The 27,118-nt window shown below is 38.9% G+C and overlaps 1 protein-coding gene across 1 annotated transcript; it reads left to right on the top strand.

The window, feature by feature from the left end:
• Positions 1–610: 610 nt before the first annotated feature.
• On the top strand, positions 611–25,659 carry LOC128093228 (uncharacterized). Its single transcript, XM_052709241.1, has 2 exons — positions 611–1,237; positions 25,352–25,659. Exons 1-2 carry the CDS (start codon positions 731–733, stop codon positions 25,430–25,432), a joined length of 588 nt encoding a protein of 195 aa, XP_052565201.1. The 5' UTR covers positions 611–730; the 3' UTR covers positions 25,433–25,659.
• Positions 25,660–27,118: the final 1,459 nt, after the last annotated feature.

Here is a 27,118-nt window from a genome sequence, read left to right as displayed (position 1 = left end):
AATTTCTCTAATACACAACAAATTTAGTAAAAAATATCTTCACTTCTGTGAAGATAAAAATTTTATTTAAAATGTTTGCTAGCAACCTTCATTAAAAAATTTACACAAAATAGAACCACAAGTGCCAAAAAATAACGTTGTTCAATCTTTTTAAAAAGCCTCTGACAAAGAGTCCCCTACACCTGCATACTTTTTTCCACGAACAAATAATTCTGGAGTTTTTTTTTTATTTCAAAAGGTCTAATGAACAAAATTTACCTTTTTTGCGTTTTGAGTGTTTTTGAATACCCCTGATTCAAGGCGGTTTCAAAAACAATAAAAAACCAAAAATACAAAATTTTGTTTATTAAAAAACTTTAAATTTTGCCTCAGGAGTGCACATTACCCCACATTGCATTAGCAGCGTTATCTGGGCGAATGGGGACTTGTAAACAATCAGTACATCCTGCTCAAGTAAGTGCAGTTAAGCATTAGTAACGAGCAGAAAAGACTGCTCATTTACAAATCCACATTGGCCCATTTACATAGTTTTCATTTTTTTCATTTTCTCCAATTTTTCGTTACCTTCTTTATAAATCTCCTTCATCCACCAACACGACAACATTTTCAGTCACAGGGGTCCTCACCTGCAGGTTGAACTCGTTGGCTGTCAAAGCTGTCAACAAGTTTGGAAAACTTTGCTGCTATTCACTTTTCAAAAAATTGCACCTCAATTTTACCTTTTTCAACGATGTGCTGCGAGCAAACAGTGTTCTGCTCGAACTTACAAAACCCGGAATGGTTCTGCTCCAAGATCCCGCTGATTTCAAATATTCCGACGCCTCCACGCTTACTCGCACCAGCCGAGGTTGCAGTGGGCAGTCAAGGACCAGCCATCTCATCAGGAAGAAAATGCAGAGTCGGAAATCACATCTGGAAGTGCCTTCTGGTTGCCGTACCGCCGGAAAACTTCGAAGAGCTTGCAAAACTTGTCTGTCTGTGCCCTGTCGGCGAGGAAGGGTTAGATCCGGTTAACAACGAGCTTCTCACCTCAGTCGAGGACATTGTCCAACTTGAAGCCGCTGCGGATCAGGAAGAGCTTGAAATTCCTCTTGGCCGTTGGCGTAAGAGTGCCGTCGAAGCTGGCAAGCATCAACACTCAGGAAGGCCAGCAGATCATACTGGACTAGCAGATACTGGTGGCGTTGGGCGCCGCTGGCCAGGCACGTCCCGGTTCCTCACTAAAAACGGACTACAAGTATGATGTTTGGTTAAGTTTTTTAGGTTTCATTTTATGTTGTTTTTGTACTCACATTTTACGGCTATCTGAACATCGGCCGAAACTAGCAAGTTCCAATTTGAACCCAGGTTTGTTTAGCCAAAATCGACGTAAATTTTGTAGCGAAATCCCAAGGTTATCATAAAAACACTTCCACTTCAATGCGCACCAAACATCAATCTGATTTGCTTTTGTCTTCAGCTTGAGCTGTCATTTCGCAAAACAAACTTTTTATTGAAATATAAATGCTTTTCAAGTTTACATTTAGTAGATTTTACATTAAAAATACAATTACATGCCTTTCAACTTTTCAAATTTACGATTTGATGAAAACAATTTGTTTGTTTAAATAAGATTTATGCATTACGTTGAATCTCAGTTTACATGAAGGTACTTTAAATGCGATACAACGTTTTACATTGCATTTCAAATTTAAATTGAGCATGTTTACGTGTAAAACATGATTTCAGTGTCGGGTAAAATTACATTTTTTTTTCTGTGTGGTTACGGTGTTCGCTTTGTAAGCGAATGGTTCTGAGTTCGATGCCAGAGCGAGTTGTGGCGCTATAACCACGGCAAATAGTGTCCAGGGCATTCGTGGAAATACAATGTCCCATCCCAGAGAGTCCCGGAGTACCAAACCTTTTTAGTATGGGAGCACCAATACAACCAAATCTCGGAGCGTATGGTGGTGTGTCCCCACGCTTCTTCCTCCCCTGTCGATTCAGAATTATGTTGTTGTTTGAACACTCAATGCTCAAACTCAACCCAATTACGAGTCATCTCTGCGATACGGCTTTACACAGTAGGCCTGGCCGCTTTAACGCTTGTGATGTTTCAATGCATTTCAATGCAATGGCGCACTACAAATGTTAATAAATGACAAGAAGAGTGCTAGGCGTCATCAAACCTAAGGCACTCTCCAGGATACCTTCGAAAGATTGGCTGCGCTAGGGTCTGATGAGATTAGATTAGATTAGATATACCCCAAAGTCACATATAGTGGACACCCTTTTAGGTATGCACATTTTAAACGATTGAACTCTAACCCCAGCCAACCGTTCCTGCCATTTGTCGTTGAACTGTAAAATGTCATTAAACCAAAACTTAGATATCGCTTCCCATGTAATCCACTCTTGAGTAATTGAATTTAATGGTATTTTCTCAGCCCAAGTGCCGACGGCGTCTGGCGCAATGTTCGGGTTTGCGATTCAGAGTTCTTAGTTAGTGCTTAAGTAAATCCGCTGCTCGAACTGGGCACCAAACTGCATTTCCGGAGGGAAAAGCAAATAATTCCGTCATAAGTAATTCGAACAAAATTAAATTTCATACCACAACCAAGTACGTGTGTGTGTAAGTGTGTGTCGGCGAGGACAAACTTTTACTTATAACGAGAGATTTCCTCCGCAAGTTCCGGAAGGAACTATCCAATTAACGAATGTTGGGTAATTGCCAGGACAAACTTGGCTCACTTTATTGCACCGCCGCCGCTTATTGCTTGAGATGTGATCTGGGAAAGTTTTGTTTGAATTCACCGTAATGTACCATCTGCGACAAGTGGTTTAGCAGGAAAAGTAGCAGGTTCTTGCGTATATCAATTCGGTAAGCTTTATTTGATGCTTCAAATTAAATTCTGATGAATGTACTTTTCAAACAAAAAACTTTGTAGCAAGCTTAGTAGGAATCATTGACTTGAGCTCAGGCTAATGTTTTCCATATATCTGTCGGAAAGCATCCAGCCATAGAATTTGTACATACATACGAAAAACGAAACTATTGGCACACTACACCCCCCGGGGCATGGCCTTCCTCTAACGTGGGATTTCTGCTCCAGCGCCTCTGACGAGACAGGAGAAACCGGGACCGACGTTTTACTTCACCATCCGATAGAAGCTCAGTGGATAAGGCGGGAATCGAACCCGCGTCTCATAGCATCATCGGGATCGGCAGCCGAAGCCGCTACCCCTGCGCCACGAGACCCACACATACATACATTGTCCAAATTTGTCGAGCTTGGAATTTGGGAGACTAACTTTTTATCACTCTTAACCTCAACATTTACAATCCGGGTGCACATCGCTCGACAACGAACCCGTACACACATCCTTCCCGACTATTTCCGACAAAGTTACACAGTCGTGCATGCACTCCGGAAATGTGGGTCGAAAAAGTGAACACGGGTGAGCGAATGACAGTGAAATAGCTGCAAGAGAAAGCACTGGACAATGATAATTGTGGTACAATAAAGTGTCCTTTTGGGTCGTAAAGCAAAAAAAGAAGAAGAGTTCCGAGCAGTGCACATGTTCTTCATGGTGTCAAGTGTACGAGAAGGTACTTGACTTGGCAACTTTTGCGTAAGGGACACGATCTTGGTTAGATTTATTTCTACATGATAGCTCCAATGTTTTCCAGGCCAAGGAGCGGGTTTTTTTCTGAAGTGAGAATGAATGCTTTAATTGCTGACCCAATAAAGTTGGCCGGTGCCATAAGCTTTCTGGCCTTCACACGGCAGGACAGGAATTATGTGGGCTGAAGCTGAAGCTGTCATGACAAAAACGAAAAACGGGCAGTCGCACTGACGTAATGTGAGGCAATCAAAGGATTTTTGGGCGTTTTGTGACGTGTTGACATGATAGTTTAAAGCTATATAAATCAAATTTTATTTGTAAATTGTAACATTTTGTTACCAAGCACGAACTTTTCGTCAATTATTTTTATATTTCTAAATAACACAAAAATGGTACCGGGAAAGTTCGTCCTAGAATACACTTTTCTGTCCATGTAAAAGTGCAGGACTGCTTTTGATCTTGGGCCGCTCATCTGCATGATTTTCGCTTTGAAGCAACAAAAAATAGAAACTTGGTATGTTGGCATGAGGTTTTTATCAGAAGCAACGCGTAGGCAGACGGGGAAAAAAGTCCGACATTTCATTCAGGGGTCGGATGCCAGAAAGACCTAACTGCGGCGCCGGCAATGGAAAATAAAAACACAAACCTTCTTTAAATATTTCGCTCGCTACAATGCCCAAAAGATGTTAATAAACAGTCGTCGGGCAGCATGGCAATGGCAACAGATGTGATCCCAGCTTCACAGGAAAACGAGAGAAAAATTATGTTGAGTGCCAGCCAGCACGTTGGAATAATTCAACAGGGGACGGTTTATTATTCACAGAGCAAAGTGCGATTTTGTACACTTCATTATGGTCTTTCGCTGAAGAGTCACAGGTTAAACTGAAGGCATGGATTAAAATACATTTTCTCATGCAAGGCAACACGTTATGTTTTACAAAAAAAATACATATCAAGAGAATCCTTGCTAATATTTCTTTCTATGGAATACCAAGTCCGAAAACGATACCCTCAAGCATAATAATGGCCAATAAAAAGAATATATCCTCTGCCGTACTTCAAAGTAACTGGTACTCTCTAGCCTAAGCTCAACTCAAGACAACACCTCATTATATTAACTGTTGCTGTGATACATTATGCTGAACGTCGTTGCTCCGCTCGGTGTGTGTGAATTAGCATCGTCAAATGGGAGTGATTTGCTCCGACGACGAGCGGTACACCCATTAAACCTAATGGAGCTGATTCCGTATCTACTCAATCTTCCTGTGCGATTCTCGGCTCCCAACAGCACACCGTAATGATGATGATGGCTTCTACTTATTGTCACTTGTCGAGATTGTGTACCTTATGTCTTACGATGCGTGGCATAATTTGTGATTATTACTTCTACTTTATTTTCAAAGGAAAGCACAGCACAGGGTATGAGGAGCTGATAATGTCATACTAAGAGCTTCCTCTCGTAACTCAAGCGCAAGCTGATGAAGTAGAAGCAGTGAACTGCAACTTGCCAACATTTGTTGGTTAAATCGAAACTGAGCAAAACATATTTCAGTGGAATAGCTCAACGTAGTTCTCTCAAATCAGACTTACGGATGATTCATTGGCTATCATTTGGACACTATCATATGTCATCAAGACACACGAACGTGTTACCACTCAATAACGCCTTATACTTACACGAACAGTAATCAGATGGAGAACACAAAATGGCAAAGTTCGTTCGTCCAACGTGGGCGCTCCGGTACCATGCACTCTATAGTTTCTACGCCATACGACTTTCCAGGGTACAGGTTGCAGAAGTGTTACCACCATAAGAAATTGCGATCGTGCAATGACTGTTGCTGAGATGAAGCGGACGTTTCGGCAATGGATCAATTCCCTATATAAAAATGAACCAGTGCTGTTTCTTGATAAAGTCAAGGACCGCTTCGGAGCAATGCGAAATGACCATATGCCTAGCAGCAATTTCGCGGATACTACACGGAGAAGGATTTGTGATACCATGACGAGATGTTTTCGATACTGGTATTTAGCGCATAAAAGGCTATGGCCATATTGGTCAAAAAATCATCTACCGAGGATAATTTAATTGGCAAGCACCCCCGGGTCTTTTGTGATCTCTGTTGCAAGTTTCTGCTCATTTCTTGGCGTCCGAAGGTTATGTGTGGTGAGTCACCCAAAACCTTTTTTGCGCAAATAGATCGACGTTTTACTTCCCCATCCGATAGAAGGCCAGGAGGATAAGGCGGGAATCGAACCCGCGCCCCATAGCAACTTAGGGATCGGCAGCCGAAGCCGCTAACCACCGCGCCACGAGGCCCTGCAAGCACGAATATCAAATATGAGCTTTATTGGACGTAACAGGAGCTGGCGCTTTTCATTCAAATTTTAAATGGGATTTAACCCGGTAAAAAAGATTTTTTCAAAAACTGTCGTTTTCCCGAATTTACATAAACCCGAATGTTTACTTCACCGAAAAATCAATTTTTCTGAATGATAACCTAGATATAAACTTAATTGTTATTTAGGGATTTTTTTAAATAAAAGTATGACCTTAATATTAAATTCTCTTACGTGTTTTAAAATTAAAAAAAAACGTTACTTAATCCACCATAAGGTGGTTGGTGCCTTCCTTGCATTCATGATGTATTTTAGGTTGTATTTACAAATTAATTTAGGAGTTTATTTTTTTTCATTTATTTTTTTTATAATATATTGATTTTACTTGAACAGCAATTTTCAATTCTTTTTTTACCAACTCTCCAAAATAAAGGAGAAAAGTCTCATGAGTTATATATTTCAGTAAAAAGTTCGTGTAAATCATTGTCGAGACAAAATGATGAAGCAACATAATTTATACAGAATTTTTCCAGAAGAGGCGCAGATACTGCTTAAGCAATGCGGCAACCGGGCGATACGCATGCAAGGGGGTGTGGCTGCCAATCAATCCCCCGCGTGGTCGGACCAAAATCCCTACGCATGCTGCCCGACTCTCGAAATCAAATCAAATTATTCGCTCTACAGCATTGCCTTGGCGTTCTCGATTGCGAGATTCCTACTCGAAACTAGGTGTTCGAAGGCTTGATTGTTGAGGCAATTGCAAACCTCTTTTGACGTAGACTTACGTCTTTGTCGAAGGTACTGGGGTGTCATTCCAAAAAACCCGGGCCGAAGGCCCTGGATTACTGCGTCATCCGTCAAACGCTTATATCTTCCTTCCCTCTAATCGAATCGACACGATTTATGTGCCATTCGATTCGAAAATTATTCAGCAATTTGCTATAAAACTTTCATTGTTGGCAAAATAGTTTAACTATTGAAACAATTGAATGTATTAAAATGTTTTCAAAATGCAGAGATTTTGCAAGCAAAATGAGCGCTTCCCACTCACGGACGGGAATGTCAAGTACCTATTTTGAGGGAAAAATCATCCGAGCAAAGCGACCGAGTGTCGGTCGCGAAAAAGGAGGGGAAGTAGCGGGCCGAAATCATACATAAGAACGTGCGCCAGAGCCCATTCCATCATTCACGTCTCAGACGTCGGACCGGTAGCAGCAGCAGCAGCAGCAGGAAAGCTCAGCCCAGAGCAGCAGGAGAGAGACCAGAGCAGCAGCAGGAAAGCTCAGCCCAGAGCAGCAGGAGAGAGGGACCAGAACTGGAAAAGAAGTGCGCATCGCCTTCTCGTCGTCACCGTCAGCCAGTTGCCTCTCGATGGCCGGACCGTTTGGATCTTTCGTGGTTGTTGTGGTTCGGAGGTGCCCACCCGGGACGAGGCATCAACAAATGAGGCGCGCGCCTGCTGCCTTCCGCCGAAAAACCTCTTGGGTCAAGCCTTGGTTGTGAAACAATCAGGACATCCAACTAGCTCGTCGCATTCGCGGCGAGCGCTTCTGAAAGATTTACGTCTCATCAAATTCTAGTGTTGAAAGAGTTGCCCTCGTCCCACCCGGGACGAGGCAGCGAGCTAATTTGAATTTAAATTTCAGGAACAAATTTTGGTCTTCGGGGGCGACGGATTGCACAGCTTTCTGAGGCTGCTCTCGCCCCCAACCCCTATGCCCCCTCTCCCCCTCCCCCCATTCGGCTCGCTAAAATTCCTTCGTCTCTTTCTTTCCTCTCTTTGCCGTTCGAATGGGTGTTCCTTCCAATATATATAGCTAATTCTTCAAATTAATATATGGAAAACCCACATGTCCACATATCTAAATTTTAAGTAAGTCTACGCCATTCCGGTTATGTCTGTGACATAACTACTTTGACTTTTTACACCTAAGCTTCCATCCACCCCGGGATTCGAACTGACGACCTTTGGATTGTTAGTCCAACTGCCTTCCAGCGACTCCACCGAGGCAGGACCCAGGGAGACGACTCCTACACCTGGACTGAGCTAACGACCTAACCTTTTTAGGTTAGTCCGGGGCCAACATTTACTTCCCGTCCGACGGAAGGCGTGATCAGACAAATCTCGTCTCGAAAAATGCCACCGGGACCGTCTGGGATCGAACCCAAGCCCGACTCTCGCGCGTAAGCAAAAAGATCCGGCCTTTGAGGTTATGCAAAAATCACCCTTTTTTGTAGCTACAAAAAAACTTTTTCTTGGCATAACTTTAAAAGTACTTCACTAAACAGAATAAAATTTAATAGGGTCTTAGGGGACCTCAAAACGAACAGAATAAGGCGGATCCGGCCAAAATCGGTTCAGCCAGTTCTGAGATAATCGTGTGGAAAAAAATCATGTCTACACACATCCCCACAGACATTTGTTCAGAATTTGATTCTGAGTCGATAGGTATACGTGAAGGTATATCTAGGAGTCGTATTTAAGAAGTTCATTTTTCGAGTGATTTTATAGCCTTGCCTCAGTGAGGTGAGGAAGGCAAAAAAACAAATAACCGTAGAAGGCCATTCATAAACCACGCGGACACTTCAAGAGTGCGGGGTATTGAGATTATCCACGTTCCATAAAAAACAAGTTTTTTTTTTGTAGCGGCAATTTTCAGCAAAGGACAATTTTCCAAAACGGTATCTACGTGGTAAGGATTGAACAGCAACGATAGCTTTGTGCGACGACTCGATGCGCAGGATTCAGTTTGTGGTAGATTTTGTTTAACTGAACTGATTCGTCTTTATCAATTTTGGCTGGATGAGGGCTTTGAACATTTTTTTTAATTTTTATTACGTCCAATCAAATCTAAATAGTTGATTATTGTATTACAAAATGCATTTTTTTAATATTTCATCACCGCCATTTTAGATTTAAAATAACTAAATCACTTTAAAGTAGTTTAGGGGCTATACTTAAGCTCGACAGCAAAACAAAATAGACGACTAAAAAAATATTTATTATTCAATTATCCGAAGTAAACTTTTGACAAGGCCTTCGGATAATCGAGTCTGGACTGTAATTTGATTTTAAACTAAATGCATTTTTGCGAAATGATCAATGTATCAAATTGACGTTGTTGTGTTATCTTGTCGTTTGTCGCTTTTTGACGTTCCGAAAAAACGCGTTTCAATGTCTGGCCTTGAATAAACGAAAAATAGAGCCAAACACGTTTTGTTTGGTTGACCATTCTGTGCATTGTCCCGAAGTTTGATTGATTTTAGTTGCCAAGGTCCCGAGTAATAATTACAAATTTTTGCAGTAGTCGGGCCTGAACGTGTGTCAAACACGTTCTGAACTGAAATCCCTTTGGCCAGTTGTCGCACTTACATCAATTTGAATATTCAAAATGCAAGTGAAGCTCGGAATTTTTGAACGTTCAATTGTGGATATGATACTTTATTGATCGCTACTTCCCCGAACCCGGTCAAGCGGGTATGGCCGTTGCCCAGAACCGCGCGCGCTGGGAAGTCGCTACTTCCCCGAACCCGGTCAGGCGCGGTTCTGGGCAACGGCCATACCCGCTTGACTGGGTTCGGGGAAGTGGCGTTCGGGGAAATGGCCGTTCGGGGATATGGTCATTCGGGAAAATGATTTTCAGGGATGTGGAAAATTAGGGGAAGTGGCCATTCGGGAAAATTGTTTTTAGGGGAAGTCGTCATTCGGGGATGTGGCCGTTCGGGGAAATGGATTGTTCGGGGAAATGATTTTCGGGTAAATGACATTTCGGGAAAGTGTCTTTTCGGAGATGTGGCATTCGGGGAAATGTCTCTTCGGGAATGTGGGTTTCGGGGAAATGTCATAGATTCCAGAAATGAACTCAAATCACTCAAAGTTCATTTTGTGAGTGACTTTAACATTTTGGCCTGGTTTGACAGCTACATTGTCCCCAGTTTTCTGTGGGAGAGAAAAGGAGGCGAATACTCTATGAAAATCATACCTGTCAAAATTCCTAGCCTCAAAATTTTGTCGCGAGTTGCTTTTCTCCTCTATTAGGGTGGTAGCCGGGACCATGGTGTAGGGGTAAGCGTGGTTGCCTCTCATCCAGTCGGCCTGGTTTCGATTCCAGAAGGTTCCGGTGGCAAATTTTAAGACGAGATTTGTCTGATCACGCCTTCCATCGGACAGGGAAGTAAATGTTGGCCCCGGTCTAATCTAGAGGTTAGGCCATTAGCTCAATCCAGGTGTAGGACTCGTCTCCCTGGGTCCTGTCTCGGTGGAGTCGCTGGTAGGCAGTTGGACTAACAATCCAAAGGTCGTCAGTTCGAATCCCGGGGTGGATGGAAGCTAAGGTGTAAAAAGAGGTTTGCAGTTGCCTCAACAATCAAGCCTTCGGACACCTAGTTTCGAGTAGGAATCTCGCAATCGAGAACGCCAAGGCAATGGGGGGTTGGCGATAGTCCACGCTCCATACAAAACAGATTTAATTTGTATGGAAATTGTCCACGATTTATAAAACCACATGCAACAAAAGAGCAGAAAAACGACTCATAAACGTAACGTCAAATCTGTTTGGTACGCACTATCTGACATTGCTCACAGAATCATATCGATAAACTTTTCGTATGCTCCTAGCACATCGATGCCTCTGTGCTATCGTATGCTAACTAGCTAGGAAAAACAGCAAGCTTCGTACTAGAGAGCACAGAGGCATTTACTTGTTCTGATACGAAATAAAGTGACTTTCCCTAAAAAAAAAATCTGGCTATTTGACTTGCAGATACATGCAAACTGTGTGTCGAGCATATGCCAGTATATGTTTCAATGATTCGGAACTTTTTCTGATTATGGAAGAACATAATGTACATGGTTTAATCATGACTTCAAAATGATCTGGAAGCAGAAAAAAGTCAGCAACGTTTGATTTGAGCTTTTTACCTCAAGTAGACGGTATCGTCTTTATCCAATCAAGCTTAAAGATCATTTCCTTTAAAATGAGAGTTCCAAATTTCATTCAACCAAATTTCCACCCTTTACTCCTTTCCTATGCCATCGCATAGCCCTAGTCCAATCGAACAGAATCCGAAAAGATTATGGGTGGATTTATTATTCAGATACATTTATATTTATTGGCTTGAGAAGGTTCGAAAGTGGAATAGATTCACCTGAATCCAATCTCGTGCCAAAGATATATCTGCCACAACACATATCGATTGTGTGGAGTAAGCTGTAGAGTATTGGAAGCGATTCAAGGAGCGTTGCAATGCACAATATTGAATCCCCACAATTACTTTTCTGATTTTCAATCTGCATCGTACATCGTGCATTCACCGTTGTAGGCGTGTGTGCCCGAGAAATAACTTACATTTTGTGGCATATATTAATTTCTGTCAAATTGTCTCCTCTTAGCCCAAACTCTATTGGTATTTTTTATGAAAAAAGCTGAAAGTGTTTTTTTATTCAAAATGTTGAAATGTTGAAGGACGCTTTGCTCAAAAACAAAATTGAAATTAAATTTCCCTTGAACGAATGCAATTTCCAGAGCAAGCCGAAAGTGCCCTTTTGACTCCGGCCTACCAAAAGAAAACTAAACGCTGCCATCTTTCCGTTTTGCAACGCGAGATAGTTGATCGGGGTATCTCCGTTTTTTGCTTCCCTCCTCCATGCCATGAAAAAGCAGCAGCAGCAGTTAGAACGTGCCGAGAAATTTAAAACTTGCCCGAGCCCTTGAGAAGTTTTTAATTACAATAACTTTTAGTTAGGCAAATGGGGTATTATTGCACTAGCTTTCCGCTTCCTGTGTGTGGTGTGCAACTTTTAACTTTTGGCTGAAAGCGTGAAAAGCTGTGTCAAAGGAATGAAAGCTAATAAAGGCAGTTAAAAACAGGAAAAGCTACTTAAATTTAAGAGGGCCACTACTGGAATTCAGGCTTTAATTTAGGTGGAAAAGACCTAAAACCACAAACAATTTATCAACCATTAAAACAGAAAACTCGAAATTGACAAAGCTCAATTATTTTTCGAAACATTTCCATCAGTGTGAGTGAGGCGTGTGCTGACAAAATGGTCAGAACGAACAGCACAAACTCAAAGTCGTAAATCATCAGTAAAGACAAGGAGATAAATTGCCGGTCACACTTCATCCCATTTTATGTGGGGAAAATTTGGTTCAGCTGGTGCACTTCAGGCCGAAATAAGTGTGCACTAGATTGACCCAAGAGGAAAGTATTGTGTTTTTGAGGACAGAGAAAACGCCTATACATGACCACCAGCCGGGGCCGGTTTTGTTCTCTGTGATGAAGTCTGTGCTGGAGAGGCACTATATTTTAGAGTCAAACGAATGGTTGTTTGTGTGACCGTGTATGAGTGCGCGCATGTGTGTGTGTGTGTGTATGTGTGTGTGCTTAGACCAACGCAAATCATCCAATTTCACAGTCACGTACACTCGGTTTATCTCCCACTCCCACTCTATATGGCATGGCCTAGATAATCGATCAGCAAAAATTGGCTGAAACGTTTCATTTTTTTTTTTGCTGCTTGAGTTATCAAAATCGCAATCATTCGGCAAAACAAACAACATACCTAGCTTTTTTTATTTACGACTTCAATGGAACGACTTTTATCGTTTTGCAATTTAACAAGCAAACCAAAAAAGTCCACTTCAGAGTCAGGTTTAATTCAAACAGTAGAATAGAACCAGTAAAACAAGCTGAATTGTGCTCTGTTTCTTAATCAATCATCATAATTTGCAACCATGTTGAGCCAAATGGCATACTAGAATGACATGTCGAAACATATTGATAAGACACATCCATAAGGGCACGCATGCTTTTCGTAAGAATTAAAATGGTATGATAAAATTAATTAAGATTTTCTACCACCTGTAAAACTAAATAATTTGATTTCAAACTATCTAATTACCTGAAGGGAGCAATTGAAATTTGGAAACAACGTTTTTTTTGTAATATTCAAAAACTTTACTATACAAAACGATCTCACTTCGAAGGATTGCGTCCCCGGTGGAAATAAAGTAGTGAAACAATGTCATTTACATCTCACGTCGAAACTTTTTCATATTTTATCTCGCTGGAGGGCACACCGTAGCTGCCCGTACTCTCGATCCTACCAACGGCAACAAGAAAACTACTCCGGCAACTCTTTTCAGAATATCCTGCCACAGGAAAAGTGGTACTCGTGCTTGTACGTGTGAGCCATTTGATGCCATTTGTGCAGATTCTGTTCCAAGTAATGTTTAAAACAGCCTGCAGCATGAGAGATACATGCTGTGAAATAAGATGTACAAGAGGATAGAAGATCAGGTCGAAACGCAAGAGGTCGACATTTTTGTTTTTAGCTGGCGTAATAATCAAAAAGGTAAAGTCTTTTTTAAGCTTACAATTTTTAGTTATGATGCATTTTACAACATTCTAAAAGAAATGTTTGAAAATTTGGAAAAAAAACTAACGCTGGATTCAATCCATCAACTCTACAAAATAAAACTCATAGTTTGTAACTATACATTTTTTTTTTTCAATATCTAAGGCCGTTGCAAATATTTTTCAAAGTTTATGTCGCCACCCCCCCCTCCCACCCCCCCTTTCAAAATTGGTCTAAAAAATCAGAGGGCAAATTTTTTTTTTTCCAAAAATAGGTCTAATCAACTGCGATTGGCCACGCTCCATACAAAACAGATTTCTTTTTATGAAAATTTTCCACGATGAGGGGGGGTGGGGGGGGTACAGATTTCCTCCCTTTAGAAAGATTTATGGATCAATTTCAAATATTGTAAGTGTATTGTCGTCCGGCTATCGACCTTATGATACACACCCCTAGATGAGAACGCATCTGTGCCGTTCTCGTAACATAGAGAATAATTTTTAGCCTGCACGAGTGTTTCTACATTTTATACTTCGTCGAACTACGTATCAAGGTGCCAAAGGGTAATTGGCAATTTATCATTATCCAAAGAAACAGAACCACTTGATCTTGTATCACATAATTACTGTAACTAGTTTATTCAATTTATTCACGCATTGAAGCCCATCAGATCTGTAAAGGATTTATCTTTTTGTGGCCATCAGATTGATTATCTTTTGCAAGTTGAATTTAATTTCGCCAAGCCAAACTGCTGCCATAAAAAACAACACCAAGTGAAAAATAAATTATCATGAATATGTTTTGTGAATGATTTACTTGATGAACTTTTCTGTTTGCATTTTTTTTTTTTTACTTTCCACTACCCAAATTGCTCCTCTGTGGCAGACTCATTCAGCTGGATTTTTTTCTATTGCACACCCACGTTACGGCCCCTTTGATTTTTTCGCGAGACAGAGCGGAGCACAGAAAATGGAAGATAAAAGCAAATGCCTGCCTCATAAATTGCACTCTTTTTCAATGAATGCGGCAGACAGGTTAGGGTGGATTAAAAATTATGTTCATAAATTGATTCCATTCCGAGCGGGTAGGTGCAAAGTCTCTGGCTATAGATAGACCTTCGACGGCACCTCTCTCACTAGGCACATATGTGGGGTGAAAAAAACACAGGACTTTTTGTCGTCCTTGTGTCACACAAGCGGAATGCATGTGGCACGGTTGAGTGAACTATTTAGCATTATGCACAGGCAATATCAGTGTTTATTTTCCACCCGAGCAATCTTTAGGCATCGTCTCTAATGGAAGCGGCTTTTAGGTGAAAAAGTTTACCCCCCATCATATCCTGTCCCGTGGGGAGTGTCAGTATATGTCATATAGTGCAATGCTTTCATGTGCTTTAACATCAGCGGAAATTTCGGTTATTAATTTTCTACAAATCAGCTTTTTGCCTTTCTTACAAAAGAAAGGTTTAAGGTTTGCTTTTGGAAAAATGCTTTTTTCAGAAATCTAAAAAAAAATCGTGCACGGCGAGGATTCGTCCCAGGAAAAAATCCTATTACTAAATTGAAGGTTTAGATGCGCTCTTTCGATTGAATTTTGGCCCGAAACCCGGAACTCAAAGTCTGATTTTTGAGAGCTCTTTTTCTGAAATACATGGCCGATGTCTGTATCCGCTCTTAAAAATTTGTGTCTTCCATCACTGGAAAACCGCTCGTAAAACCCACCATTTTTAAAAGTCAGATCTGTAGCCGTGGGGTCGGAGACGAACATTTTATTTTTCGATTCACAATTTTCGACCAGTAAATGTGGTCAAAGCCATTTTTAGAGGTATTTTTTGGACTATTTCACAGATAACACTATCAAATTTTAAGAATTCAGTTTCAAACAAAAAGCCATTCGAAAACATGCGCCATAAACTGTTTGGGCCCAAAATTTGAAGCTTTTCCAAAATGTATTTCCAGAGATATAGCGATTTGAGTGATTTTCGTCTTATTTTTACCCTATTTTTTCCTATTAAATTTTTGGATTTATACAAAATCATATACTGAACATCAAAGTCAAAGTCCCGGCTCTTTCTCGCTCGAAAGCTCGACAAGTCGTCAAGTCGAAGCTTCAACGCCAGCGCTTTTACGCTATCGCGTTTTACGCTGCGCGTGAAAGTGTTCTTTCTGGCTTCTCATAATTGATCGACAAAGTGCAATAGCGATACATATTTTTTTAAGTTAATCATAGACTAACATTATAGACTGAGTACCCTTTATTTTTTTTCTAATAATGTCAATCCAGTATGTTTTTCTCAACTAAATTTAAATGTCTTGCGACAAATAATGTACTTCTGAAATTAAAAAAAATGGCATTTGAGGTTTAGCTTTAGGTAAAATTCTCACTGGATGGTATCATTACGTTTTTGAAAAATTAATTGCACCAATATATTTCTCGGAGTTTCATCATTTTGTAAGAAAGGCTCTATTTCACCTCTGGTGATATTAAATCGGGTTTTTATGTTTTAATATTTTAGACATGTTTTAGCAATTATTGGATGATATATAACAAAACAATTAGTTTTTTAAGTGTTCTTAATTATAATCTCCTAGTCAAAAATCAAATTATTCGATCTACAGCAGCGATTCTCAACGGGGGTACCGAGCCTACTTGATTTACATGGTAGGGGGTACCAGCCTAGAAGAAGGTTGAGAATCGCTGATCTACAGCATTGCCTTGGCGTTCTCGATTGCGAGATTCCTACTCGAAACTAGGTGTTCGAAGGTTTGATTGTTGAGGCAATTGCAAACCTCTTTTTACATCTTAGCTTCCATCCACCCCGGGATTCGAACTGACGACCTTTGGATTGTTAGTCCAACTGCCTACCAGCGACTCCACCGAGGCAGGACCCTACACCTGGATTGAGCTAACGAGCTAACCTCTAGGTAAGACCGGGGCCAACATTGACTTCCCCGTCCGACGGAAGGCGTGATCACACAAATCCCGTCTCGAAAAAAACTCCTAGTACGATACTTAAAAAAATCATCTTGACATAAATTAATATTCTGAATGTTTGATACTTTTTTGAAATATTAGTGGTTGAAGGTTTTCTAAAACATAGTTCAATGTGTAGTATATTTTGCGCAATTGCTGTGTATTGTTTTTATTTCGATAGGGCTATTTTTTCAACTGGAAGCCCTCAGTAAATGAACTAATTCTTTGGTATAATCCAACCAACCAATCGCAACTGACTTATATACCCTAATAATGAAGTCGTTAAGTACACCAATGGGAAGCACAGCCTAATGCCCCTTCACAAGCCACAAAAATGGCAATAAAGCTAGGAATGTCACGCATAAAAATGATTTCGTTAGAAAAGCTGAAGGTTTATAGATCACAAGAAAAGAAAGGAATGTCTCAGCTTATGGATTCATTTTCTGCCTCTTCCGGATAGCAGCAAAATGCCTCCGAAATATAAACAACTAAGGGAAGGGTAGACATTCAGGGGGAAGGAAACGAAGAGCAAATATCAACGCAGCAAGTGGATGAGTCGGGGAAGGAATGAAGAATCCAGTACGATAATAAAGTGAGAAATAAGGCATACGAATTGTTTTGTATTCATTTTTTATGCCACATCAGATGCTGAAAAAATGTTCAACGACGACGAAATCGCAACTAAGAAGAAAAAAATCTTTGAGAGGATTTCAGAAGATCCGACTGTAAGTCGTCTGTAGCAGTTCTGTAGGTACCATTAGAAAGAAATTCGCACTTTTCTTCAGTAAGCTTTACACAAAAACATCTTTTGATCTGTACTTATTTGCCACTTTACCGATTGTTTCACCTCACTTCGTAATCCATCATATCTGATGTAAGAAAAAATATACAAAAAAACGTTTGGCATATGAATCTTTCATTTACAAGGTTAAAAAAAAGGTTTACAAAACGTGGTATTTCAGCTAAAAGGTCTATGAGTGATTTTCTTTTCATTATTTAATGATATTTTATGTGGGTAATTCTCTACCAACTCACACGAAATCGGGAAAAGTTGCCCCGACCCCTCTTCGATTTGCGTGAAACTTTGTCCTAAGGGGTAACTTTTGTCCCTGATCACGAATCCGAGGTCCGTTTTTTGATATCTCGTGACGGAGGGGCGGTACGACCCCTTCCATTTTTGAAAATGCGAAAAAAGAGGTGTTTTTCAATAATTTGCAGCCTGAAACGGTGATGAGATAGAAATTTGGTGTCAAAGGGACTTTTATGTAAAATTAGACGCCCGATTTGATGGCGTACTCAGAATTCCGAAAAAACGTATTTTTCATCGAAAAAAACACTAAAAAGGTTTTAAAAATTCTCCAATTTTCCGTTACTCCACTGTAAAAATTTTTGGAACATGTCATTTTATGGGAAATTTAATGTACTTTTCGAATCTACATTGACCCAGAAGGGTATTTTTTTCATTTAGAACAAAAATTTTCATTTTAAAACTTCGTGTTTTTTCTAACATTGTAGGATTATTTTTTAGAGTGTAACAATGTTCTACAAAGTTGTAGAGCAGACAATTACAAAAATTTTGATATATAGACATAAGGGGTTTGCTTTTAAACATCACGAGTTATCGCGATTTTACGAAAAAAAAGTTTTGAAAAAGTAACTTTTTGCGTTTCTCTTTGTTTCGTCGTCCGTGTCTGTCGCGGGTGACCATGAACGGCCATAATCGATAACGACCAACTTTTTCAAAAAAATTTTTCGTAAAATCGCGATAACTCGTGATGTTTATAAGCAAACATAAGGGGTCAAAATTTTTGTAATTGTCTGCTCTACAACTTTGTAGAACATTGTTACACTCTAAAAAATAACCCTGCAAAGTTAGAAAAAACAAGAAATTTTAAAATGAAAATTTTTGTTCTAAATGAAAAAATGACCCTTCTGGGTCAATGTAGATTCGAAAAGTGCATTGAATTTCCCATAAAATGACATGTTCCAAATTTTTTTACAGTCGAGTAACGGAAAATGGGAGAATTTTTAAAACTTTTTTAGTGTTTTTTTCGATGAAAAATACGTTTTTTTCGGAATTCTGAGTACGCCATCAAATCGGGCGTCTAATTTTACATAGAGGTCCCTTCGACACCAAATTTCTATCTCATCACCGTTTCAGGTTGCAAATTATTGAAAAACACCTCTTTTTTCGCATGTTCAAAAATGGAAGGGGTCGTACCGCCCCTCCGTCACGAGATATCAAAAAACGGACCTCGGATTCGTGATCAGGGACAAAAGTTACTCCTTAGGACAAAGTTTCACGCAAATCGAAGAGGGTCGGGGCAACTGCTGTGTGAGTTGGCGGAGAATTACCCATGTAATATTACAAGCAGAATTATAAAGTTATTCAGTACACGAACCCTTCTTTACCATAGAAATATAATTGATAACTGAACGGAAAGCCACAAATATATCAAAAATAATAAATTGCAAATAGATACTAACATCACTCACAAAACCATAAAGTGGACAATCTCTCCAAACTACAGATTAGAGAGTCGAAGGCAATTGTATAATTTACCTTTTCCGTCGGGATAAAACCTTTTCCAGGACAACGATTCTGTAAAAGAGAAGAAAAGAAAAAAAACATTTTCTGCCATCCCAATTTCGATATGCCTGAACAAATCATCATCATATTGGTTTGCAGTCGTGCAAGGATAAAAAAAGAATCTAATTTTGAAAGATAGAATCCCGAAAATAGCACTCGAAAAAATTTAGTTCTAAATTGATCCGAAGATTTGGCTTGGTAGTGTAATGTTGCTATGTGGCGTACATGCATGCATAAACATTTATGCTCACATTTACATAGCTTTTCCAATTGACTGAGAATTCCATTGAACATTTAATTTTGGCATATCAGCATTTTAACGTTCAATTTCAGCTTTTTAGACGTATTCAAGTGACATTGAGTAATATGAAGTACAATGAGCAAGTTTCAATAAAATGTTTGCAAAATACTAAGTTTAAATAGTGAGAAACAGTATATTTGTTGATATTAGGACCGAGACCTCAACCTGCGGGCATTCAGGGATTTGTTCCGGTGAGCATACTGAGCACAAATCCCAAATATAAGCTTGATTTGACGTAACAGGAGCTGTCGCTTTGCATTTTAATTTTGAATGGAATTTAACCCGTAAAAAAAGATTTGTTTTCGATAATGACAATTTTTGAGGCACTTTAGCCAGTATGCCCACCGGAACAAACCCCTGAATGCCCGCCAAAAAGTCATTTTGGTTAAATCCTAATATGTAACCACATATATTCTGTTTATTTTGAGGTTCTTAATTAAACTTACTGATGGTTAGATAGTATAAAAAAGTTTGTTCAATTCTTAGAATGTTACCGGGAGCTATTATCGAGGTAAAGAAAATCCACTTGTGGGCAGAAAGGGACACCTTTTTACTGCCTTATAAAAACAATCAAAATTTATTAAATTTGAAAAAAATGGATTATTTCACTCATGGTAGCTTCACAAATCACGTTTAATGCAAAAAAGCAAAGCAATCCACTGTAACGACACCCGAGTCTTTTGTGGTCTCTGTTGCAAGTTTCTGCTCATTTCTAGGCGTCTAAAGGTTATGTGTGGTGATTCACTCAAACCCTCTTTTACGCAAATGGACCGACGTTTTACTTCCCCATCCGATAGAAGGCGTGATCAGGCAAATCTCGTCTTGGAAAAAGTCACCGGGTCCGTCTGGGATTGAACCCAGGCCATACTGGGGTGAGAGGCTACCACGCTAACCACTGCGCCAACGGACCCGGCACCACGTTTAATGCAACATTATTGGTTTTTTAGTTGTTTTGATGCTTATTTGTAAAAATAATGTCTTATTTCAATATATTAACACTATTTCCGAGCATTTCGTTGTATTAGACGAAATGGTTTGTTTTCTAAGGTGGCCCATTTCAATATTTTGAAGAAATCTTATGCAAAATGTTTCTTATTCACTCAATCTATTGATTTTCTATAAGTTACAGCAATTTCACATACACCCTGTACTTTTGTGTTCAAAATGTAACATGTTCAGTTTGTAAAAAAATTAAAAACTTCAAATATTCTTATTTAAACCAACATTGAGCATGTTTACAAAAACTGGTAATTTTTGTTTACAAAACTTTTGAAAAATGGTTCAAACGGCAGTGAATCATGTACAACTATACTAAAGGAAACCATGTACGAAAAACCAAACAAGTTTATAAGGCTTGAGGCTGATTCCAGTGACTGTAAAAATGCAGGGATCAAATCTCCGTGAACGCACTTTTTTGAACAATTGATTGTAAAAATAGTATGACGATACATTTAATGTCAAGTGCGTAAGGGTTTTGTAGTTGATAAGTTTATCAAACAATTAATGTATAAACGATATTTTTTTGAATAAATTTTAAGAGGCAGTATTTGTAGATTCTGCTCGGTTTGTTCTAGAGGTCGTATCGAGGTGCTCCGATTTGGATGAAACTTTCAGGGTTTGTTTGTCTATACATGAGATGAACTCATGCCAAATATGAGCCCTCTACGACAAAGGGAAGTGGGGTAAAACGGGCATTGAAGTTTTAGGTCCAAAACACATGAAAAATCTTGAAATTGCTCGCATGTCCGTAAAACTTCACCAATTCCAACTCTCTTAGATGCATTCGAATGGTCTTTTGAAGCCCTTCAAAATGTGCTATAGACATCCAGGATTGGTTTAACTTTTTCTCATAGCTTTTGCAAATTACTGTTAAAAATGGATTTTTTTAAAACCTTAATATCTTTTTGCAACAGCCTCCAACACCCATACTCCCATAGGTCAAAAGATAGGTAATTTCATGGACTATAAGCCTACGGTATTAACTTTTTGGCCAATCGCAGTTTTTCTCATAGTTTTACGATTTTTCTAGAACAAACATTTTACAACGTTAGTTTTTCCTCTGTAGGCCAAGAAGACGGCACTTTTTGGTCTCAATTTTGTCATATTCGGAATCCTCAGAAAATTTTACATTAGATTGAGGTGTTGGAATTTTGAATTTGATTGGAAAAAATGCCATTTAGAATTAATTAAAATATTATTTAGAATTTTGTCGGATTAGGGGTAAAACAAGTTTTCGCCTACTTGATACAGCATTTGACGTATTGATCATAGGGTAAATAAGATCTATTTCTTTTTTCAAAAATGTTTTATTTAATTATTTTTCAAATCAAAATTACAACTCCAATACTTCTAACTTACGTGAAATTGACCGAGGATTCCGAATATGACAAAATTGAGACCAAAAAGTGCCGTCTTCTTGGCCTACAGAGGAAAAACTAACGTTGTAAAATGTTTGTTCTAGAAAAATCGTAAAACTATGAGAAAAACTGCGATTGGCCAAAAAGTTAATACCGTAGGCTTATAGTCCATGAAATTACCTATCTTTTGACCTATGGGAGTATGGGTGTTGGAGGCTGTTGCAAAAAGATATTAAGGTTTTAAAAAAATCCATTTTTAACAGTAATTTGCAAAAGCTATGAGAAAAACTTAAACCAATCCTGGATGTGTATAGCACATTTTGAAGGGCTTCGAAAGACCATTCGAATGCATCTAAGAGAGTTGGAATTGGTGAAGTTTTACGGACATGCGAGCAATTTTAAGATTTTTCATGTGTTTTGGACCTCAAACTTCAATGCCCGTTTTACCCCACTTCCCTTTGTCGTAGAGGGCTCATATTTGGCATGAGTTCATCTTATGTATAGACAAACAAACCCTGAAAGTTTCATCCAAATCGGAGCACCTCGATACGACCTGTTTCACATCGGTGAAAAACTCGCTCTTAAGTGCTTTATATACATATCAAAAACGAGAAAAAAAATCTCATTTTTTAAATTTTTTCTTTGTGTTCTACAATGAGTTTGAATCAATTTCGCACAACTTCTAGAACAAAGCTATTTTTTACCCACATGCTGACGATATACAGGGATTAAGTCTCCCCACTCTCCCCTACATGACGCTGTTTGCAAAGTTAGCGTTGAATTGAGAATTCACATTAAGCTCTGCTAAATGTAATAATTAATATTTGAATGAACCCTTAGAAGCTTGAAGAAATTGTTAATCGTTAACATAATGGAGACTTAACGTGTCCCTCTTCTTTGGTACCAACTAAAATCATAAAATCACCTTGTTTGTCACCAAACTTGCTCTTTTTCGTTCGATTCTACCCAGACACGCTTAGTTTTCATACTTCATTGTTGATGACATTAAACATTCATGGTGAGCTTCGTCGGTTCAATAAATTCAATGCCACGGTCGCATGGTGAAATTTTTCATTCGACACCGAGTTTGAATAGGAAGCAATCAGACATGAATGGTGCGAGCCATTGGAAAAGCAAAACTTTTTTTACACTCGCTACACTTGGTTGATGCATAGTTCAACAGGTACTGATGGTTTTGAAAAATCAATGGAATAACAAATAAAACATGACGAATGTGGCACAACATAGTAGTGATGTTTGCTGTTCTAACATATGTTCTGCTTCAATAACATTACGGAACAAAACAACTGCAACAATATTAATGAAACACTAGTGATGAATGCTGATTGAAAAATCAAATGAATGCAGTATAAACATTATTTTTATATTCAACTGTTACCTAGTTAAATTGATTAAGCTCCTCAGTTTTTACTTCAGGGATATATTTTGAACTAGTTTACAATTATGCAAATCTCATAAAATAAAATTTTCATTATTTCTCACAAAATCATTAATATCATCATCAAAAGACCACAGCCCCTGCCAATGGAATCTCCTGAAGTTCTTCCCTGTTACACGTTTAGCCGGTGGCTCAATTGATTTCACCAAAGCTAACAGTGTGGCTGTCCTAATTACGTGGCAAGGACTCCCACCGGCAAACCGCACTCAGTTTCTGGTGGCCTTTTATCTTGTTAGCAGGAGAACGACGTGATTCCTAATACCTACAGGTGTCAAGCTGTTTGGGGAAACCATTTCGGTCCAACATTTCATGGAATACAGCCCCCAATAAAATGAATGTTTAACCTTTGACGTAAAGTGACTCGAGGACTAATTGAAATGGAATTCAGGCGGATTTGATGGAGAGTTTATGAGTCTATTACAAAACGATACAGGTTATTGGAGAAAACTTTGCAAATGAATCATCAATTACTTTTCCTAATGCTTTTATAACTGAATCTTTATTGAAATGTTTTTTTTAAAGTAATACTTTTCATTTTTTTAATCAAATTAACAAGGTTATAGCCAATCTTTAAATCAGAATTTACCATCAAATTGTAATGTTACATTGATCAAATTAGTAAACAATTTTCTCCCCCCAGTTCGGTATCGTTTAAAATCAGATCGAAAACAGTTTCCCATAAAATTACGATCTTATCTTTGCACCGAAAGGGACACTCCAATTACAGCTGAACACAGATACACAAAATGTAAATGTAAGCAACATGCTCCACACTCCGTACGAACCAACATTCATCATGGAAGATGCTGTAGAAGAAATCTGGAATATGCCATTCCAGCAAGCAAAAGAGCCAAACAGTCAGCATCCAACTGGTTGAAGAACATGAAGCGAGTAGCAAAACCGCACCTGCAGGGCTTGTTTGACGATGAATTTATTCTGGTAAGCAAAAACGTTATCACTGGTAGTAAAAGCAAATCGTTATAATTTAAAATTATATTCTGATAGCAGCTGGTTCTTTTTAAACCAAAGATTAATCCTGATTTTTTTTTTCGAAATTCGTTGAAATCGAGAATCCAATGAATTTTGTATGGAATGCCCGGTGGCTTATTTTCTATACACTAAATAGGAACAATAATATGAGTATACTAAAACGTATTTTAATGGACACCCCTGACCAAATTGAGAACAAATTTATCTGTGGCATGCCAGTGGATGATTTTTGCCTGTTTTTTTTCACTCAGGTATAATTTAAGAGATCTTCTTGATTATTGATCAGGAAACGAGGAAGACGTGTACTATTCCTACCCGGATTATCTTTTTACAGCAAACGTGTCATAAGAACGTGTTTGTGTTTGTGTTTGTGTTTGTTCTATCCAAAATTAATCAAAAATTTCAACAACAAAAAATGCAGCAATAAGACTAGAACAACTGTCTCCATTCGCTTCATATGTCCCAATTTGACCCAGATAACGGTACAAAAATCAAATTTCATATTTAATCAAGCTACTTAAATGACTAAAGGTTTCGATTCTCATCGCTCCTTCATAGATTTATTCATACTTTTATTATTTTTTTCATTTGCCACTTTCCAACAAAAAGCAAAAAAAAACCTTAAACTACTCTCTCCAGTTTGGTTCCATTCAAAATATTCTACCAAGCACCAGCAATCTGCACACTGCACTGGATGGTTTCCCAGAGTTTTGCTGTATAAATCATCTGATCAGGTTGGCGAAATTCAATTCCAACTCTGAAAAACTTCCTCTGTTCTACCGCATGTGCTAATTAAACGGTCCATACGTACGTGCTCAGCAGGAGGTTTCAGAGAAGGGAAGGGGAACGATGTCGACATTGAACACAAACTCAACAGAACCGTTCGCTTGTCCTCCCAAGTGCTGTATCAGAGGAACGAAAACCGACTTTTCAACACCGTGATTAGGCTCTGAAGACGACAGAATGAACCAGAAGCTAATTTCCGCCCATTTTCTGAGGCTGCTCGCTCACATGGCGTGGAAGAAGGTGGGTGGCTTGATTTATGGATGTTTTTCTTATCATCTTCAGCATCGTCTCGTTCGAAGAATTTGGTAAAGTGAGTTGTGGTTCATGCATGGTTTAAACGTTCAAATTTGTAAATAACTTAATTTACTTTTGGGGGAAAGTAAAGTAAAGTTGTAGATTAAAGTAAACAAATTTTCTGAGCAAACCGATTTGGTTCGCACCGTCTTTGTCGTGTGGAGGGTTCTTAAATTTAAAAAGCTGATATTTATTTTAGAACCACATTAGCTTAGTAAAGCACCCAAAACCCCACAGCTCAGCAGGTAATCCCCATCAATTAATTGGAAAATCTTTTTTTTTTGTCTTCTACTAGGTGTACACCAAACGGAATTTGTTAGTGAATAAAACGCAGATGTTCCTCCATGATGGGTCCAGAAAGGTCTTTCCTAAATAAACAACACCAAAGCGTCGATGAACTTCGCTCCGAGGCTGGGGCCATCGTTGGGAGCCAAACATTGTCGACAGGTAAACGACTTGTTCCAAGGATATTTAAAATTCAAATTGTATAATCAAACGAGTACCAACATTCAACCGCTTTGAGAGAGGCAAACCTTCAATTAGCATAATTGGATGGTACGCTGGAAAGCGAATATAAATTATGGGTAGCTGCCATGAAAATTGAGAACGGATTTTCGTTTTTTACTGGAGCTCAATTAGAATACCACGTAACAGATGGTGAGCATTCTGGATTTATAAGTAAAACTTACAATTGTAGGGCAGAAGATGATACGTTTAGCATTAACAACTCAAACATTTCAACTATGAATACAAAGAGACGAGTTATTCCATTTAATTCCACTATCAAACCATCCACATTAACGGCCCCTGGGTGTTGTGGTCTCTATTGCAAGTTTCTGCTCGAACCTAGGAGTCCGAAGGCTTGAATGGGGAGAGCACCCAAACCTCTTCCTACTCCAAGGAACCTTCCACCCCAGTGTTTGAACTGGCGACCTTCGGATTGCGAGTCCAACCGTCGCCAGCGATTCGACCGGAGTAGGCTTGGTTTATTTACAAAGCGGACAGCGTAACCATTCGGCCACGCGCTGCTACTTAATTCCACTATACTGCCCATGATCGCATAAATGTCCCATATGCATTTTCAACGATTTCGAGTTAATGATGCAGTTTGGTTCAAAATTGTGTGCTCTTTCAAAAGAGCCTATAACATCCAGTACTTTGTTCTAGAAATCAGGAGGAAATCCAGTTTTTTCGCGAAAACTTAACCCGTAGCCTTATGTATGGGACAAACTTCAAATGCGTTTTTCTCAGCTTGCTGTTTTTGCATATGGGACATTTATGCGAACATGGGCAGTATACTAAATTTAATTAAAAGGAACAATTCGTCTCTTTGTATTCACCGTAATGCATTCTGCTAAAACACTCGACCAAACTACAATTTCAAATATATTTTTAAAACATAGCTCTTTAAGGCATTAATATCGTTTTTGCTTTCATGCATACCTCATGTCAAAGTTTTCACAGCTGAACAAAATATCATCTCAATTCACATGGTTCCGAGGGGAGGGAAAGCCCTCAATTGTGGACGATTGTTCACATGGTTGGGCTTGTTAAATTCTGAGGGATCCAGGGGTCCAGGTCGAATGACAAAAGTGTTTTGAAATGCATTTTACACTAGTTCAATTGTTTTGCAATCATTAGTTTTCAAAAAAATTAAGATTTGACAAAAATAAAAGTTTTAGCGAAAAAAAAAATTATTTCGGTACTGTATACCGAAAATTTTAAAAAATCAAAAGATTTTTGAATAAACCCAAACATGCCAAAAATGATTCATAACGCAGCGGAATGCATATTAAATTGATTTCAGCTGATTGCACTTTTCATTGAAATTTTGAAGTTTTTTGCCTTTCTTACTAAAGAAAGGTATAGGTTTTACTTTAAGCCAGGACGTCATTTCCATCTTCGTAAATATGTCGATTCAGCATGAATTTTAATCGGAAAAATCGTCAAAAAATCACACTGCATCGATTTTCGACGCTCTATCGATTCACCTTGACAGAACTCGTCTATCTCACACCCTCGAATTTTGAGAAAATAAATTCCGTGGAGGTCGAGTGATGTT

The sequence above is a fragment of the Culex pipiens genome, chromosome 3 (assembly GCF_016801865.2).
Source record: "Culex pipiens pallens isolate TS chromosome 3, TS_CPP_V2, whole genome shotgun sequence".
Classification (NCBI taxonomy): domain Eukaryota; kingdom Metazoa; phylum Arthropoda; class Insecta; order Diptera; family Culicidae; genus Culex; species Culex pipiens.
This window is presented reverse-complemented; position numbering and strand designations above follow the sequence as displayed.